The 18957-nt window shown below is 44.4% G+C and overlaps 1 protein-coding gene across 3 annotated transcripts in view; it reads left to right on the top strand.

The window, feature by feature from the left end:
• IL1RAP (interleukin 1 receptor accessory protein) overlaps positions 1-2700 on the top strand; it is a 48760-nt gene extending 46060 nt beyond the window's left edge. For all 3 annotated transcript variants that reach the window (XM_040074554.1, XM_040074557.2, XM_040074555.1), the window contains exon 11: positions 1982-2700. In XM_040074554.1, coding sequence (XP_039930488.1) covers positions 1982-2700 — 719 coding nt within the window. The remainder of the gene's footprint in view (positions 1-1981) is intronic.
• The last annotated feature ends 16257 nt before the right edge of the window (positions 2701-18957 follow it).

Here is an 18957-nt window from a genome sequence, read left to right as displayed (position 1 = left end):
GTCAGCCAAATCTAAATGCATCCCATTCTCTAAGTCAAATATATCTTTGGAAATTTGGACACCTTCCCTGCCAAAAATGAGTCTTAAAAAAAAAAAAAAAAAAAAAGTAGTCTCAAAAAAGAGTCTCAAAATGTGTTGCAAATTCAAAATTGATAAAAGAAAACCAGCACTGTCACCTCAATCAAAACATTTCATTCCAGCAGCGTCAGTCGTTCATGTTAATTGAACCTGGGCTTTTTGAGCAGGCAAGTAGAATAGGTGACCTCTCAGGGGCTGCTCCTGCTTACATTTTGCTGTGGTTCTGTGATTCCGGTTTCGAAAAGATAGACCTTTCAAATCAGCAAAAGAGCTTTTCCTTTCACAAACTGTTGAAGCCTAGCTGTTTTCAAAATAGATTTCAATCAGTTGTAGAAAAGTTTGAATGAGGTCTGGACTTAGTGAATTGGAGATGGCTGCCAGTTGTATATGCTTTTGAAATAGGGTGGTAAAAACGTGTCATGGTGGTAAGTGACAATTCTGACAGAACTGACTATCATCTACTTTTGGTTTCCATGAATCAGTGTTTTCCTGTGTTGGGAGTAAAAATCCCCCAAAACTTTTTATACAAGAAAAAACCCCCTCAAAATAATTCTGATTTTAATTCCATTATTTTGTTAACCAAACAGTGCCCTACTTTCTCCATTAGGATATTACTTTATGATCATTTTTCCTATCTTGATCTCCAAATAATCTGGTGACAATGAGTTTTACAGCTAGTCGTACTTCTTTGAAAAGTACTGCTCTGTACAATATTAAAATAAGGTTCATCCAGATGCAACACAGTACACCTTCTTCTGTGAGATAAGAGACAGCCAGCTGCTGGGAGAATTAAGAGGCATTGCCATTGCAGGGAAAGAACAGTATTTTAATTCACATAAAAGACCAGTGTTCCACTGTCAGGGAGAGAGGAGAATCTCCAGCCTGAGGAATGAAGGCTTTAGCAGTGTGAAATGGAAGGGAAGCAGGAGGTAGCTCTTCTTCCTAGAACAGCTCTTTGAAAAACATTCCTAGAGGCAGATTTTTCTCTCTGAATGTGCAAGAGCTCTTACTGTAATGATCCTTGTCCTGTTTGAACACCAACTTGTCCTTGGGTCCCCTCTCGTCTCAGGCACCAGCACTAAGTAAGTGTATGGGTTTTTAAATTCTTTTAGTTTTATTATTCAGCTTTTGTTAAATTGCTGAGTGCCACAGACCTATAATCCCCGTCCTTTCCACTGGTCACCCTTTAGCCACTACACCTTCAATATGCTTTCTGCATCCCAAGCCACAGGTAGAAGTCCAAGGACATCCTTCAGGTTTGCTGCTTTTCAAAATTCAAAATAAAAGAAATGTTGCTCTTGCCTGGCACAATTCCAGCTAAGCTTCTTGCTGAGCTTTACAACTTGCAATTAATCCCAAGAAATGCTTTGAAGGAGAGTATTTCCATGCCCCATGATGCCTAGGGGAACTGGTGGAGGGGTTTAAGGCTGACATTTTTGCTTTCTAAATTTGGAGGTTTCAACTTAAGGATGAGAGAGCGTGACAGGGGGGAGGTGGGTCAGCCCCTGCAGTTCGAGCTGGGGCAGGATGACACGATTGCTTTGATCCCCTGATGCAAAGAGTTGCTCAAGCTGTGGGCAGGTGGTTCCCAAACAAGACCCACCCTTTATCAAATGCCTGCACTACCCTGGGCGTAACTGATGCTGTGCATGGCAGAAGTCAGAGTACAGTCATGGCATATCCTGGCTTCTCATTTACCACCTCAGCCTTCTCCAAAACCCACTGCACAGCTAAAATGCAGCCAGCAGGAGTGTGGGCAAGTCAAAAGTCACAGCGCTTGTGCCAGGTTTCCCTCCGTGGGAAGAGGGATCTGTGCAGGCATGCCACCAAACAGCTTCCTTAGCTTTTCTCTCCCCATCCCTTCTCCTTGTGCACCCCAATTCCTCTGCCCTTGTACTCTTAGATACCACTGAAGCCGTGTTCGACTTCATCCAGAGGAGCCGCAGGATGATCGTGGTCCTGAGTCCTGATTACTTGACAGAGAAGAGCATCAGCCTCCTGGAGTTCAAGCTGGGCATCATGTGCCAGAACGCCATCGCCACCAAGCTCATCGTGGTGGAGTACAGGCCGCTGCAGTGCACCCACCCCAGCATCCTCCAGCTGAAGGAATCTGTCTCCTTCGTCACCTGGAAGGGGGAGAAGTCCAAGCGCTCCGGCTCCCAGTTCTGGAAGGCGTTGCGGCTCGCCCTGCCGCTGCGCAGCCTGAGCGCCAGCGCCGGCTGGAACGAGAGCTGCTCCTCCCAGTCGGACATCAGCCTGGACCCCGTCCAGAGGAGAAGGAGCCGGTTGAAAGGGCAGCCCGACGCACGGGGTGCCGCTCCTGTGACTCTCACTCGCGGAGGGACGGCCTCGGCCTCCGAGTCAAAGGCCAAGCACCGAGCCAAGCGCTTCCTGACGTGCCGGTGTTGTGGGACCTACTGCCAGGGCAGCAGCAGACACAAGCAGCAGGCCGCGGCCGAGCCCAGGTGGGACAGCCATCTCTGCAACCCGGGCTCGGGCAGGCCCCCGGCACAGGGGCCTCAGGGCAGGGCTCGAGCCGAGCCCCCGCCGGCACAGGCCCCCGCGCTCGCCCTCTGCCATTACAGTGACCTGTCCAACAACAATGACTTCTACGTGCTCTAACCCGTGGGCTGAGGCGCTGCTGGTGCTGGGCCAGCGAAAGAAACTCACTGCGGCCCCAGGATATTTTTACCGTGTCACAGGCCAGCACGGTGCCATTAAGTGTCAGTCCCATGCCTGCATGGAGGACTGCAGCAATGTCACTGCTGGTGACCTGAGCCAGGGGACCTGCAGCCATGCACAGAGCAGCGGCTGGGGGCTTCCTGCCCGAGAGCTTCTCCTGAATTTAAATTGCAAAGTGGAGCTGAAAATGTGTTTCTCTGGCGTTGCTTTCCCCACACTGCGGCTGTGTTTGCGGCAGGGCTGCTGCAGGAGGGCAGGTCCTCAGCTGGGGCCTGGGAGGGAGGCAGCAGGAGAAGCCATCCTGCTGGCAGTAACCTCTGGAGAAAGGGGAGCGAGCCGGCATTTTGCAAAGGCTAAAACTTTGCTAATGAGGGTAATGGGAGCCCCTGCTACTGCAGTTATCTACTGTGGTCTAAAAGAACTTGCACAATGGTTTTAAGACGAGCCCTTTCTCTCTAAATAAAATTGATTTCTCTAACCTGCTGTTGTAAAAATTCCATAGGAACTGGTAAATGCTGTAGCATTGTTCACCAGGCAGTGCTTGGAGATATGGTTTGCTCAAGCTGGCTGAGGTCCCTTCCTGTTCCCAGAGCTTGCAGTGGGCTCTTGGGCTTGGTCCCTATCCCTGTTTCACCGTATGATGAATTTGTTGTGTCAGTTGAGTGGCCTTCCACGCAGCAGGAAAGAAAACCATTACAGGGAATATGATTAAAAAAATTCTCTGAGTAGTCAATGAGCTCAGGGATAGGAGCAACACCTCAAACACTCACAGAAAACCTCTGGCAATGAAACTGAGGGGTCAAAACTCAACCACACTTCATTAAATACCCAAAAGAGCCTTTGAACAGTCTCCCTGGGGCTGCTGTTTCATCAGTCTGTTGAGCTGGCTGTCAGCAGTGTTTCCCACTCTTCTCCTGCACTGAAAACTTCATTTGTCTCATTCCGCATTGTGTAAGGGCTTATCTCCCCACCAAGGAAGGATGCTAATCCTGGGAGTCGGTTGCTTGCCTTCAGCTGATGCTCTAGCATGACAGACCTGCTAATACACGGCGTTTGTTTTCTTTTCCTGAGACCAACAAAGGTCTCCTTCACCACTCTAGTCAGTGTAGTAATTGCGTATCATGTTGACAAGTAATTATTTTTCTTCTGCCTTGAAAATATGATCTGAGCCCTTGGGGTACAGGGTCTGGTGGCCCCCACGACCTCTATCTGATGGCCTCAGGTGAACTTGCTGGAGCTGTGAGGAGGTAGGGGGACATGTCTCAACCATTTTCATAGTGCTGAAGTCCAGTTATAATTCATATATCACTTTCCTTCCCTCAGAAGACCCTCTCCCTCAGTATTGTCCTGGCTTTTTTTATCCTTTCCTTCTGAGATCAAGCACAGCTGACAGCTCTCCTGTTACAAACCTTAGTGAGATGAATCCTAACAGCCTTCTGCAACAGACTGAGAAATAGAAACCAAAAAATCTGGTCCTGAGTCTATATAAATAAAACAAGGGCAACAAATCCCTTCCAAAACATAGGAGTTAAAAATTCAGATTCTGGAGAAGTTTCCTGGTGTGGATTTCTCTCGGATTTCTGTAAGAAACATTGTAAATTGCTCAGAAAAGCTTTGTCCAGATGTGACTATTCTCAGTGATCAGAGGAGAAGCAGGAATGAGATATTTGGAAAGCAAGCTGATACATTGCAGGATGTGCTGTAAGACGTAATCAAAATTCCATGAAATGACTCCACTTGCTTACAATTAAATGTGGGATGGTACTGTCAGTGAGTCTGGTAGTGCTGAAAAGTGCAGCTACAAAATATAAATAATTTGTAATCAATCAGCCTCTAGAGTCAACATATTTGTTATTTGTTGGCATTTAAACAGCTTTTATTTACAGACTTTGCCCTTATTTGAGTGTGGTACTGTCTCGGTCGACTACAACAATGCAAAAATAGAGGAAACAACAGCTGGAGCTCCTCACAGATGCACAAAATGGCCAAATGCAGCCTTTTTGGGGCAAACTGTTATCTTTTCATGAAAGAACAAATGGAAACTAGTAATGACCATTGCTTTTCCTGATGCTTCAAAAGAGCCAGTGCAATTTTACCACTCCTTTTCTGACCCATCAAGTGGATCCAGGGTCTCGTTTGCTCCTAACAAATACTGGGACATGGTGGGTTCCAGTGTGTGCAGAGACCCTGCCCCCAAGGCCAAGGTCCCAGGGGCCAAAGGCGCATCACATTGGAGGGATGTCTGAGCAAGGACATGGGAACAAACCCTAGAACCAACTTCTATTCTGTTTGTCTTTTATGCTAAGGAAGTTGTTAGAAATGCCCTAACTCCCAGCTTGATGTCCTACTTTAGGACTAGAACAAACTTGTTACAGAGTTGAATCTGCTCTCTGAAAATCTGTTAAAATCTGTTCATGTCCCATCTGACACCGGCTGGTGCAGATGGACTGTAGTCACTGCTCTTTTCTCTGGTACACGTGCATTTGCCAGCTGAATACAATAATACAATAATTTCCAAAGTTAACTGGCAGTGCGGTATTACAACCTCTTTCACCCCACATAGTTCTTTAAAAAGAACAGTTCAGCAGGAGCAGAGTTAGTGTATGTGTAGAATGTCTACTATATCTTAATATAAAAACATTCATGCAGTTGAATACCCTACCTATGGCAGGCAGTGGTAGAAGGCTACCAGGTCATGATGTGCAGAGCCATTTGTGCAATATTTCCACTGCCACCTGGAGGTTTTTAAACTGTGGAAGACTGGTGCTGTCAGGGAGACACTGAACACAGGTAACTCATTAGGGAACACAGACAGGTTGTGTGGTCAATCTCAACATCAACCTGTCTTCACCTTAATGACTGCAAAGGTCTGGTACCTAGGAGGTCTCTCCCTTGCAAGTGCCACTGGACATGGCAATAATGGGCTTCTCCTCACATCTGAAATGCCAGATGAATCTCTAACCTGCAAGAACTAAAAGAAACTCTCTTTCTAACATCAAACAGATTTCTATTCTCATCTGTTACACTAGATGCTGATCTCAGAGCATCTGATCTAAGTGTATTTATAGCAGGTATTTTCCCAAACAATGACAAGGTTGTGAAGGAACCATCAGATGCCAGAAACAGGGAAAAAGTGCTTCAAACCTTTACTCTTTGCTCCACATTTATATTTTATCTTCCATGATTGATTCACCACCAATACCTATGAAGGGCAGTATCACCTCTGGGACGGCGTTTGCCCTGTGTGACACACCCAGCCTAGGAGTATAACCCAGAACCATGTCAAGCAGGGGAGGGCAGACCATATGAGGGTGCATAGGGGGATATAGGTGTTTTCTGCTCACCACCCAGGCATTTGGCCTCACCTGGCATCCAGAAAAATGTTGTGCTGTTCTGGAAATGCACAAAACACTATGGACCAAGCAGGCAGCAACATGAAGGACCCAGCAGCTGCCTGCCCAAATCCATGTGAAAGGGGTGCCTGGGTTTGACTGTTGTCCACATGGATGTTCACACTGGGTACCATCACTGGTCATGCTGGGGAAAGGCAATGGCTCTGAAATGACATCATGAATGCACCACACAATCTCCTTTTGCAAAGATGTTAATGACAAATAGAGACGCTGCAGAATGGTTTACAGAAGAATATGACTTGAATCTTTCATAGCACCAGACACAGTAATGGCCAGACATCAGGGGACACAGCATTTACACTGATATGACTGTAATCAGGCTAATGATTTCTACTTCACTAAAGTTTATATGCCACAAAATCACTTGGCTTGAAAACACCAAAGAGTTTTCCAACTAATCAGTATTTGTTCAAATGAATAATCAGACTCAGCCTTAATATTGTGCCTGGTTGTTTTGTGACCTGGGTTTTGCTTCCAGATGGGGTGGTGGTTCTACTCCTCTGCTGCATCGAAGAGAATTTTCAGGTATTTTTCTGCCTGTGGGAGTACTTGCACGTCATTGCCAGATCATCTGTCAATCCATTGCCCACAAAATAATTGTTTTCCAAAAGTTTTTCTTCCTTTCCTTTGCTATTAATAATTTTCAGACCGTAGGTGGCAGAGTGTCTCTTCTATTGCCTGGGCTGCACAAGGAAGTGAAGTTCCTGACCTGCAGTTATTCGCTACTTCCCACTGACCCTGTTCTTCATCCCACTGCATCTCAGTGGGAAACTGGACTTGATTGCTTGTCGCCTCCAACATCTTTCCCATGGAAGTGCTGTGGCTGAGGCTTCTCCCAACATTCCACTGGTATGATCTTAGATGAATTTTTTGCTGCAGTGCACTGTGCCTGCTTGAGGCCAGTTCATCAGGCAAGGCAGATCACGTTGCATGCTTGGTGAAGCGGGAAATAGCGATGACAGGCAATCTTTGTTCCATCTGCTGTGGTTATTAGCAAATGATGCTTTATTTATCTCCTGATCCACCATGAAGACACTGAGACACTGACTCTCCTCAGAAACTTGTTCAATAACAAGTTCTTACCTTCTGAGGTAACCTATAACCTATGGATGAAGAACCAAAACCCTGCTATTAATGTGTGCAGGGTGATGCTTACAAAACATTACATCTATGTACCCACAGTTACCAGCCAAGATGGAAGTACTATTGATGGAAAAGGGTCATTTGGGAATATCTGCTTCTGTTGAGCCATTTTCCCTGGCTACTTCTGATTACAATGACACCTTGATATTCCACATATGGGTAGTTCCATATTTACTAGTCTGGGAATGAACCTGCAGTGAGCTATATAGATTCACAAAGAACTTGAGTTTTCTGTTCACAGCAAATCCCATTTCTTTGATGTTATTTTTTCCCTCCTCTCCTGTCCTCAAGCAGAGCAAAATCAGCCCAAGATGACATCAAAGTTTTCCATGAAAATGTAAAACGTGTGATCGCCATTTAAAATTATATTTTATTTAACATAAACATGTTTTGAAAAGTTTTTAAACAAAGCTCAAGATGTGCTATACTGAGAGTGTCAAAATCAGCCTGGTATCTCACTTCTGTTTTGCTTACAGCATGCTTTGTTAAGACTAATGCCTTCTAAAACATTTCAACTTAAATGAAAACAGCATTTTCCTTTGGAAAGCAGATTTCATGATAAACACGTTAGATCTGCACTGGTTATCAAAACTGCCTTTTTCTGCATATTGGCCCAGCTCTCTCAGTTTTCAGTATTTCCAGTTTCCCAGTCTGCTGATTTATTAAAGATTTAGGTCAGTGATGTCACAAGCTCCCTAACCACCCTCTAGCAATTGAAAAGCCTCGAACTGTATCCTTACAACTTGCTGGGAAAAAACCAACACGTTTGCATATCAGATTGTATCAGCTCCTCAAATTGCCATGTTTGTGTATCAGGTCCAAGAACTTGGCTGTGGATAATACCTTACTAGCTCTCTTCTCTGTACACTGCCAACACAAATGGGGATGTCTCTGCAGACAGCAATCCATGCCTTCTGCTTTGCTCTCACTCTTTCGGTGTACACTGTTGCCAGTGAAAGAAAATTCTGCTCCATTCATGCTTACATTTTAATTGCATGCTCCTTTCTGGAGGCAAGCAAGAGTAACATCTATCATTTTGTTTCACATCTCTGCCTCGAAAGCATCTGCTCCATTTGGGGATGCAGGAGATAGCAGCTGCTGGCTTCCATTCAGTGTCAGCCTCCCTGGCACATGTTCATTTACCTGAATTTAACATCAAACAGCATTTCAAACTCACTATTTCAGATCTGCAAACATGAAGAAAACCCACCCCAAATCAGCCAACAAATATCTGGCGTTTCACCCTGATACCCACATCTATTTTGTCTGGTGTCATCCACTCTAGCAGCACAATACTGTCAGAGTCCTATCTGACCCAAACAATAGTTTTGGCTCATTTGTCACCAAGCTGGACCAGAATGAAGAAAAGTGAGGGTGTCTGGGCTATGTCAACATGCAGCTACTACCCAATTCCTCAAATAACCATCAGACCCTCTGCTAGGCAGCTCTGTTAGTGCTGAGTCCTAGTTTTCTGCTGGCTTGGCTTCCTGCTCCTTTTTCCCTTGAGGACTTCAAGGCTGTAGTTTAATAAATGCCCACAGTGTCAGCAGGATCCATTCATATCACTAATTTTAAGCTTTTATTACTGCTTTTTTGGGTGTTAGATAAGAAGACCTAAGTAACTGGGCTAAGTTACCCTTTTCCCTGGGGACACCTTGCACTTCTGTTTCTTGTTGTTATAAGTGAGCCAGACCTCTCCCACAAGCTGCCTCTCACTCCTGCCAAGCTCCTACACACAGACATGATTGGGAAGATGCCCAGAGCTTGCTCCAAACTCAATGCTTTGCTCAGTCCAGCTCAGCTGCTTGCAATTCCTCTTACATGAATTTATGTCAAGGGGGGACCCAAGGTCACCACTTTGTAAAACTAGATCAAGGTGATTTAGCTTCCCATCTCCTTTTCTAATTTAGCTACCCCTCTGCCATGCCTGTCTTAATCTGAAGCTTCCTGATAGCCATTGCCATGCACACAAGCGGCATCCAAATATTTCCAGCTGTTCTGCACCCTGGCCTGACTGTTAGAGAGAGACAGACTCAGCAGGTGGCTGGGGCTCACCATCTGGCTGTACTCCATCCCAATCTGCTTGCTTGCATTCTCTCACTTATTCTTCTCTGGAGTACAGCAGCCTATGTCCTGCCCTTACACTCCTCTGCTCCATCAGTAGCCAGGTAATCCATTCTCCAACATATTCTTCCTCTCCATCCTCATGGCTGAGGAAGTGTGTGCCAGGTGCTACACAGATGTCAGGGAACACCTTCTCTAAAGGGGCTCTGCTCTTATCTTGTGCAATCCCAGCTGTCTGACAGCAAACTTCCTCAAAGTACACTAAATTTGTTCAGTTCAGCCCTGCTTCCAGTGCAGAGGTCGCTGCAGCAGATGCCTTGGAGCGCTGACTTCATCAGCGAGCCTGGCCCAAGCCTGTGTGCAGAGGTGTGTCTGCCAGTTACCAGCAAAATGCTGGAGCAGCCAGATCGGAGCAGCCTGCAGGGTGTCACCTCCTGTCACCGGCTGTTTCAGCTGGGTGAGTGGCTTATATTTAGTCTCCAGTCGGTGATCTTATGAAAGGATGTGGGACAAGGAAAGATGTGGCATAGAAAGTAGATCACACCATTCCAATTTAAAAAATGTATTCATCCTGGCATTTCCAGTTGTACTTTTATACTTTTTTTTTTTTTTTAATTTTTTTTTTTTTTTTGGAAATACAGTACTTGGCAGGCAAATAGCAGCTCTCCATTATACTACTACAAAGTGAAAGTGTCACCACTCATTTCACAGACCAAAGGCAACATTTATTATTCTCTGTTTAGCCAATGCTTTTACAGAAACTGGAATAAGGAGAGAATTGCCCAAAAGCAAGATTTAGGGCTTTTGTTGAGAATTCCTTGCTGCCTGGCTGACACCTTAGAAACATTCCCCATTGTCACCTTTATCACTGAATTGGACTTACTACTTCATTATTTGATTTTTGTTGCTTTCCTCTCAGGTTGGCCTTTGGCCTTTCTTTCAAAATGCCTTGTGCTGCAACCTCCCTCCTGGTATAACTAGGGAAAGTTTGAAGTTCTTTCTATCTCTCATTGTCTGCAAAAGCAGAGCAGATCAGATTAATATTAGATGAGTTACATTAATATTTTCCTTCATTTTTGAAAGATAGAAGGCACCAAATAATTAAGTAATATTGCTAGCAGGTGGCAGGGAAAATCATTGCAACAAGTCCCACCTGCAACAACTCCTTTACTGCCTCAAGCAACTCTCTTCAGGTCACCCCATTAAATAATCACTCAGCATTTATTAACCACATCAGCTTTATCTAATGAACACAGTTAGACAAGCAAGCCCTCACAGAAATGTCTGAGAACTGGGGCTGGATTGAGATATATTACCAGAAGGTCACCAGAGATCACTTCTCCTATGGATCAGTATGGTAAACTATGACTTATTACCTCCCTTGATAAAAGGTTCTGAACGGTGGATATTTGAGTGCTTCCAGATACCTTAGTCTAGGTAACTGCCCCTGGTTACATGCAGTCCTCATAGCAGGGAGAGATTTTTTTGCAGCCATTAAGCTCAGTTTGAAATATTTCTGTATTTCCAGTCTCTGTGGAAAAACTGAAGGAAAATGTGCTGGTGCTTCCCTGCCAATTTCAGAACAAGCTCCTTTGGGTTTCGGGGATCCAGATTCCCAGGAGCTGCACTAGACAAGATTGTTCACTCACGTATCCTCACGTCCTATTGCATGCCAAGTGTATATTTCTGTATATTTTAACTAGTGAGCTTAACAGCCTTCAGTGTTCTTGCTCCCTCTCCACATTTTGTAAAGTTAACCCTATTTATGAAGCTCCCCTACACTAGCAGTTGCAATGCACAGGCTGTGCTGGACAATCCCAGACTGGATTAGTCCAGACCATTTCTTGTCCTCTCTTGATCCCCTCCTCCCAGCTCTTTACTACTCCTTCTCTGCTGACCTGTGTTGAAGAGACACACACAGACTCTTGCCTGGCACTGTGTTCATGGCTTGGTCTGCACAGTAGTCAGAAAATCAGTAATTCTAAATACATGGAATCCCTGCCAGTGAGCACCTTCCTCACTGTGCCATCAGCCATAGCCAGCAGGAGCTGTTTGACACATTGCCAGGATATCACACTTTCCTGAAGTGCCTCTGGGGTGGGGGGAAATTGTGAGTAGGTTACTTTGTCCAGTTCTACATTTTCAAGGGTGTTTGGGCTCCTAGTGTAAGGATTAGTGTATGAGAGTGAAGGGTTCATTTTGTTTTTCCCTTGTGGCTGGAGTCTTCTAGGAGCTGTGCTTCCCTGTTAACCCTTGCTAAGTTTCCACTCATCTGCAGAGACCAGTGGTGTTTTCTACAGCTGGAGTCAGGCAGGGCCCTTCAGGTGCAGAACAAAAGGCAGGTTATGCCCACAGGGGATACCACCAGCAGTTCCCTCTGCACGAGGCACATCAGAAAGGTCAGGAGATGCCTTGGAAGGGGCTCTTCAGATCCCTGGCAGCTCACGGATCGTCCTGCTCAAAGCACTCGTGCTGGCATCTACCTCTTGTGTGCTCTGGGCTCATTGGTATTTCTGCCACAGCACAGCACGCCTTGCCACTGTGATAAGGCAGCTCTCTGGAGACGTCTTGCTCGCTCTGGATGCTCCTGGGTGCAGGCGTCAGCTCCGGCCGCGTTATCGTGCGCATCAGGAGCGCTGTGATATTTGGCTCTGTGCTCCCAACAGGAGCTCTGTTAGCTCCCCCCACCTCCTTCACACACAGATACACACACTTCAAGCTGTCCAGTGTATTTCAAGAGAGCAGAAAGTATTTGCTAAAAATATTTATGCAGAAGTTATTTATGGCCTGGCCCACATCAACCCCGTGGCAGCCGTTACACAACGCGGCACAAAGGAGCCCTTATCTGGAGAAACACACAGCCAGTTTTGCAGTCCACAAGTCACCAAGAAGCAATTCCAGTGGCTTTTCAATCAAATCAGGAGGCCTGGATATTCAATTTAGATGTCAAGTCTTGTCAAGCAGGCTCTGCCAAGCTGCTTTCTCATGCTTCCCAATTTGAAGGAGACTCTGGTAGAGGGGATCAGAAAACTCTGCACTATTTCAAGGTATGGCAGCTTTTTCTCAAAAAGCTGGAGGCAAGCAAAGCAGATCTCTTTAGATGGAATTTAGTTCAAGATTAGAATTATTTTGTCTCTGCTTGCTGTAGAAAGCATCTCAATAGCCTATAGAAGGGAAAGGAGACTTTCCCCTTGGCTGACACTGGGTACATACCCACAAGGCTGGGCAGAGAATCTGGTCACAAATATACTCTACTGCTAGAGCAAGAATTTAGGCAAGGTGGCTTTTGGGTAAAACCCTAATAAAAGTATGGGGAGTTTATAAAACTCCTAATTAAAAAAAAAAACAAAACAAAACAAAAAAAACCCCACAACTCAAAATTCAGTGCAAGACAGTTCCAGCTTTTTGTCCTGGAGGGTCTCCACCTTCATATAGTTTTTTTTACTACCTTTATGATCTGCCTCATGGGTGCTGATCTTTAAAGGTCTACACTGGAACTCCCAGGCTCATCTGTTATGGTGGAGACGTGAGATATGAGCTTATGTAGGTAAGAAAACAGGAGATGCTCTTGATGTAATAAAATTGGTGGGATGCAAATGCACCAGAGGAATGACAGGAAAATCAGCACTTCCCTGCCCAGCTGCTCAGTGCCATGAGTTAGAAGTGATTACAGCCCAATTCCTCAGTTAACTTATGAGGTGGAAAATAATTGAAAGCCAGGATCTCAAATTAGGATCACACACATTGGTTCTCTCTTCTCCATCATGCCACTAACCTTCTCATGGAATTCAGGTTGATTTGACATGCTTGTTTTCATCAAACCCCTGGTGCCAGGTCCTTATGGTTTCCTTATCCATTCAGTACTGATGATGGGATGCTCTGTAACCACTCTCATGTCCTGGATCTTGGAAAGGCTCATCCCAGAGCCCTTCTTTGGCCTCTTCTTAAGATAAGTATTTTGCTTGCCCTTTTCCATTCCTTTGAGACCTCTTATGCTGTCTTTGCCTCCTCAAATGCAATCACAAATGGTTCAGAGGTTTAATTAAGCTAATTCTTTCCAGAAGCACTCCAGGGGGAATTTCAGCAGCCCTTGCCAGTTTGAATACATAGAGTTTTTTAAAGTCTGGATATTTCTTGAAATCATTTTTTCCCTATGCTCCTTCACAGTAACCTATTCCATTATACAATATGCCCTGCTGGAATTTACTTGTTTGTGAAAAATAGAACAGGATTAATTTTGAGTCCTTCAGTTTTAATATATATAAATTTTTTTTTTCAGATGTTTTCTCTTTTCCCCCACAAAGCAGTAAGTCAGTAGCATCTTTTGTCACAGCCTATTCCTCTTTCCCTTGCACCTCCAATTCTCTCCTTTTGAATGACCAGGCCAAAGTGTTGCCTTCTCAGGACTCTCATTAAAAAATAAAAAAGAAAGAGGGACACAAAGAAACCTTCTGAGTCAGAGAATCAGGTGGGATATACATGCTGATAACACCTGTCCACTTTTGGGAAAACCTTCATGGGACTGCAAGACTTTATCAGCATCACTTGGGTACAGGTGGACCACTCTGGTAAGAGTTTGTGCCCTCTTACGCATTTACTAGTTTTTGTGTTGTTAGATCTGCCTTGAGAAGATTTCAGCAGTCTGACTAAACTTGTCTCAGTGTTACCTGGGATCCCCAGGCTGAGGGGAAGGACATCCTTGGAGCTCCCCCCGAGGAGCCTCAGCTGTGTCCGTGCTTACCCTGTGGCTCTGCAGAGCTGGAACAGCCTGGCAATAGCCATGTTTTTGCCACAAAGGACACAACTCTGCATGAAATGGGCATGAAACTGGCTCACTTAGGTACAAATATGGGAACTCAGAGAAGAAATACTTTTGATTAACCTATTCAATTTCTTCCTGGCACTCCTGAGCTGGTCTGCAGGAGAGCTGTCAGCTGTCACTGTTCTGAAAAGAACTACTCATTCTTTTCCTGATGATTTTTCTACCTCTTGGAGATATCAAGAAGAGCTAAGAGCTCTGATCCATGAAAATCAAGTGATTCCATTCTAGTTTTTCAGGTCTAAACAAGTTATGAGCTACTAAGATGAGTCGCAAACTAACATTCAAAAACAAACTGTGCCAGAGACTATCAAACATCTGCTGCTGTGGTTTTCCTTCCTCTGAAGCACTTGGTCATTATCAGAAGCAAGATCTTGAACACTTGGTTATAGAGTAGTCACACCTATGTCTCTAAAGGGTCAAAACCCAGGAAGTTTTTAAAAGCCTCAAAATCACTGTTTTAGCCTATCAGCATTTTCCTGCTGCTCTGACTGTGTAGGGGCTGTCTGCATCAGTGTTTAGTCCTCTGGGATGGTAAAGCCAAGGCTGGATAGACACCTCCCTGTGCTGCAGATGACTGTGAATGCAAGCAAACAGTTTGCCCTGTGAGAGAAGCCCATGTGTTCTTACAGCTGCCTTTTGGGTGTATTGGCTTTAAAGCTGGTTTCTAGGTAACCTGCAAGAGCAGGACGCTGCTGGCGGGTACAGAGCCTCTCTGCAGGCCATCTGCTGGCTGCTGCAGAGAGCTCTCAGGCAGGAGCACTGAATTCATACAGCAGCCCTTCTTTTGGGATGCAGGCATTGCAAGTGATGGTTATTCTTGGAGTAATAAAGAATCAGGTAAGACCACTCTTAATCATCTACCGGCATGAATCAAGCCCCCAAATCCATGTCAGACCCTGGCATAGGCATGGGTCAGCAGAGTTTGGGTAGCTGTATCCTAAAAAAGCCTATCAGAAAACCACTTGTGAAAGTGATTTTGGTATAGAAAAAGAAAGAAAAGGAGCATCCTTAAAAAACTACAGATGCTAATGTGAAGCTCTGAGTCTCCACTACAGACGTGGAGCCGACAGAGAGTGGTTTCAAACATGATTACAGACTTTGTGTGAGTCTTTCCCAATTTCTTCTAAGTCCTGCAATATGTCCAAGTGATTTAACAACCCTTGACTAACATTTTTCCTCTATCAACAGTATCCCAGCTGATAACACAGCTTTGCAAAAAATCCTATTTAGGATTGAGTTCTTAAGCACAACTGTAGGTATTGTAATAGTCTAATGAAATGTGTCTAGAAATCAGTGACTGAGCAAGTCATCTAATGCAGGCTTGCCTCTTTCATTCACAAATTAGCTCGGATGGACTTTGTCTTTTTTTTTTTGTTCTTGTTTTGTTTTGTGTTGGGTTTTTTCCCTCACTCTACTCAGTGGTGTGAGAGAATGATTCCAGCCTGCCTGAAATATTCCTGTTAATCAACCTTTGCATAAAAGCTCAAGGCTATTTCTGGGCTTAAGTTTTCTGCTAAAATTCTTTTATGTTCCCCAGGATTTTTTTTGTTGAGTGAGCATTAGAACACGAAATGTCTCTCTTGTCTTAGTATTTGAGAAGACCCTAATATCAAAACATCTAAACTGAATTTGAGTTTCTGTAAAATAGTTTATGTAAAAACACATGGGAAAAGTATTTTTCAGTCACATGATAATAATCCTATTTGTGGTCAGAAAACCTGGCTGAATGAGAGTCTCCAAATAGAACTTTCTTTTCTGTAGAAAAGTTGATTTCTTTTAATTTCTGTGATACTAAAGAATTTAACTCCATTTGCATTCTTGTATCATCTTGGGTTGTAGCAAAAGTCTCTCTAATTTAGCAAAGACAGACCACCATCTTCAAAACTGAAAATATAAGAATTTTTTCTTAAGTTTAAAGGAAAAGTTTTCTCTACAGTGTTATCCAAGAGTTTGCTTTCCATATTAGCAGAGCAATTGCAAAAATCTTGATATCTATTCTAATCCCTCTCTTCCCTTGCTACTCTTTAAACAAAGATCAGTGTTGTTATTTTTCTGAAAAAGAGCTCTTTTAATTGTCACACAGACCTATCTCACAGGCTATCTCACAGTCTATGGCCCCACAGATCACAAAATATGAGCTCATGTTCTGATGAATTGTCGATTGTTTGCGGAGAGTTTGTAGGCAACATGGCTTTGGAAAGGAATTTGGAGCAACTATTTTTGCTTCCATTATTCATCCATTCCTTTTCCCCCCAAATAGTCTCTTTTCAGTTCCAAGGCATGTGCAGACTAGAAATAGCATCAGCCCCAGGGGATTTTCCTTTACCAATCTCTTGGACATTCATTTCCCAATTTAGGGTGTCTGTTCTCAGCTTTTCAGAATAGCATCTCCTTCCCTTGCTCCATCCTGCATGGACAGCAGGGACAGGCTGCCTCGGGAGGGAAATATTCTCAATTGGGCCAAACAAAGTCAGAACAACCCCACTGCTTGTCTCCCAGCCAGCAGATGTAGCTGGACGTGAATTTTATTGATGGCAATAGATGGTACAAGATTTCCTGGTTTATCCTTAATAGTCACTAGAGGGCAAAGCAGGTCTCCATAAAGCAAACTTGCAACCCACAAGGGAGGCTCCCTGGCTCTTGCCTTTGTCTCATGAGACTCTGGTGTGGTTCTGTCTGCAGGGACAGAGCTGGACAGTCCCAGCCTGACTGCTGACTTGCCTGATTTGGGACATACTCAAGTTTGCCCAGAGACTGCAATTCTCGTGTGTTTCTGGTTTTGGACACAGTGTTGGCATCTATGATAATGTTTTGCTCATATAAAAGCGTCTTTCAAGGTCCTTGTGGGGCAGCATCCATCCGGTCTCACATCATGATACTAGGGGATGCCAAGGGTAAAACACATAGTGCTCTTTTCCCTAGGATGTCCTCCTAGCCAACTGTGGCTAAGATAAATCAGAATGCAAAGCTCAGACCTTTTTTAGATTACATGCAGGTCATTCTTTAAGTTCTGATTCCTTTTTGCATCCCGGTAGCCCTTAGATATTTTCAGTGCTCTTGCACTGAAGTAATGAACTTTGCTTGGCATTGTGTGAACAAACCACCTCCTTTGGTCTCTCTTGAACGTGCTGCCTGATTGTTTCACACCATGTCCCCCCAAGCCGATACCAGAAGCAGAAAACTGCAGCCACCTTTTCATCCTCAGCAAGCCCACTGTGAATTAAAATAGCTGTGCTGTGTTCTCACTCATTATTTTTCTCTTCTGGGGTGAAAATTCCTAATGTCTGCAGTGGCTTGGACATTTATTAAGTCATCATCTTGCTTAGAAGATCAGAAACCACCCCTCGAAGTCAGTGTGAACCTAACTGGGGAAAATTTGACTGAGTGACCATAGGAAGACCTTGGGAGAGCAAAACATAGAGATGACAACTCCAGGCAATAAAACAGTTTTCCTGGCATGGCTGCAGCCTCAACATGTGAAAACCCACCTAAGCAGGATAACAAGAGATGCCAATGAAGCCTGAAGTATCTCATGTGTAGGAGTAAAATCTGTTGACATTATTCCAAAAGTAAGCTGTTTTCATGTTGGTGTGCACTAAAAGGCCTTTGGAGAATGTTTATGCAGCAAGAAGCCCTAACTCTTTAAACATGAGATTTATGCTGCTGAACTTCACGATTCTCGGCATCTTGGTGAATATTAAGCCTTCTGAATTAAAATTTCGTATGTTTTGGTGTTTCGAAAATAATTGTTGGGCTTCAAGACCTGCTGCCTGGAACATACTTCAATCCAAAGTGTTCCAAATTTGATTGAAACACTTAAAAACACCTTCCACTGTTCTCATGGACCTGAATCCCCATTTTACAAACAATTCAGCTGAAAGTTTTTGAGTACTAAAATTGAAATCCATGTCTGCACTCACAGTGCTCTGCCAATTACTAAGCCCTTCTCGTGTGGCGAGTGGAGGTTGCTGTGGGCCACCCTCCATGGCAGGGAGAGTTGGGCTGATAGCACCCGGTGCCATAGAGGTGGATTGAGCCCCACGTGGAAAAAGCCAGCCCTGAGCTGACAAGTGTTTCCATATGAGTGGCAGGGTTTCCCTTTCCAGAGTGCCAGCCTGTTTTTTGCTGTGCAGAAAGGCTTTTCAGTCCATAGATGTGATGGCAAAGCTCATAAACAGCACCTCAGGCGAGTCAGTGCTCCCAATTCTGAGCCAAAATCAGCAAAGCCTGTGCTCAGGCTTGGCTGTTGGGAAATGATAATTGCTTTTTGAGTTGTCCTACATGGAGCCATTTAGCTGAGATCTATTACCCTGAAATGAGCAGTGAGGATGCAATAGTCAGGGAGGTCTATGAACAATGCAAAGGAGGTTGGAAAAGCCAGGACTTTCCAGTCAGCAGGATCCCAGATTTGCTCCAGTGGGCACCCAGCTCCAAGGGGTGCACTCAGCAGAGACTGGTGAACTGGTGGGGAGCAGCATGTGATGCAGAGTGGGACCAGAGCATGCAGAAGCTGCTGAGCCACTGGCTGGAACTTTTGGGAAAGACCAATTCTCCCAGGTCACGCTTAGAGTCCCATGAAAGTCAGTGGATGTCTTTTATTTTGATGTATTGATATTTGCCGCTACTGCAGGAAGACAAGGATCTAAAACTCAATTTATTTTTTTTTCTTTTTTTTCTTTTTCTTTTTCTTCTTTTTCTTTTTCTTCTTTTTCTTTTTCTTTTACCCATTTAAAGTGGGGTAGCTGGATGCCTAGT

Source organism: Hirundo rustica, chromosome 10 (genome assembly GCF_015227805.2).
Source record: "Hirundo rustica isolate bHirRus1 chromosome 10, bHirRus1.pri.v3, whole genome shotgun sequence".
Taxonomy (NCBI): Eukaryota; Metazoa; Chordata; class Aves; order Passeriformes; family Hirundinidae; genus Hirundo; species Hirundo rustica.
Note: the sequence above shows the minus strand (reverse complement) of the source record. Positions and strands in the feature narration are given on the sequence as shown.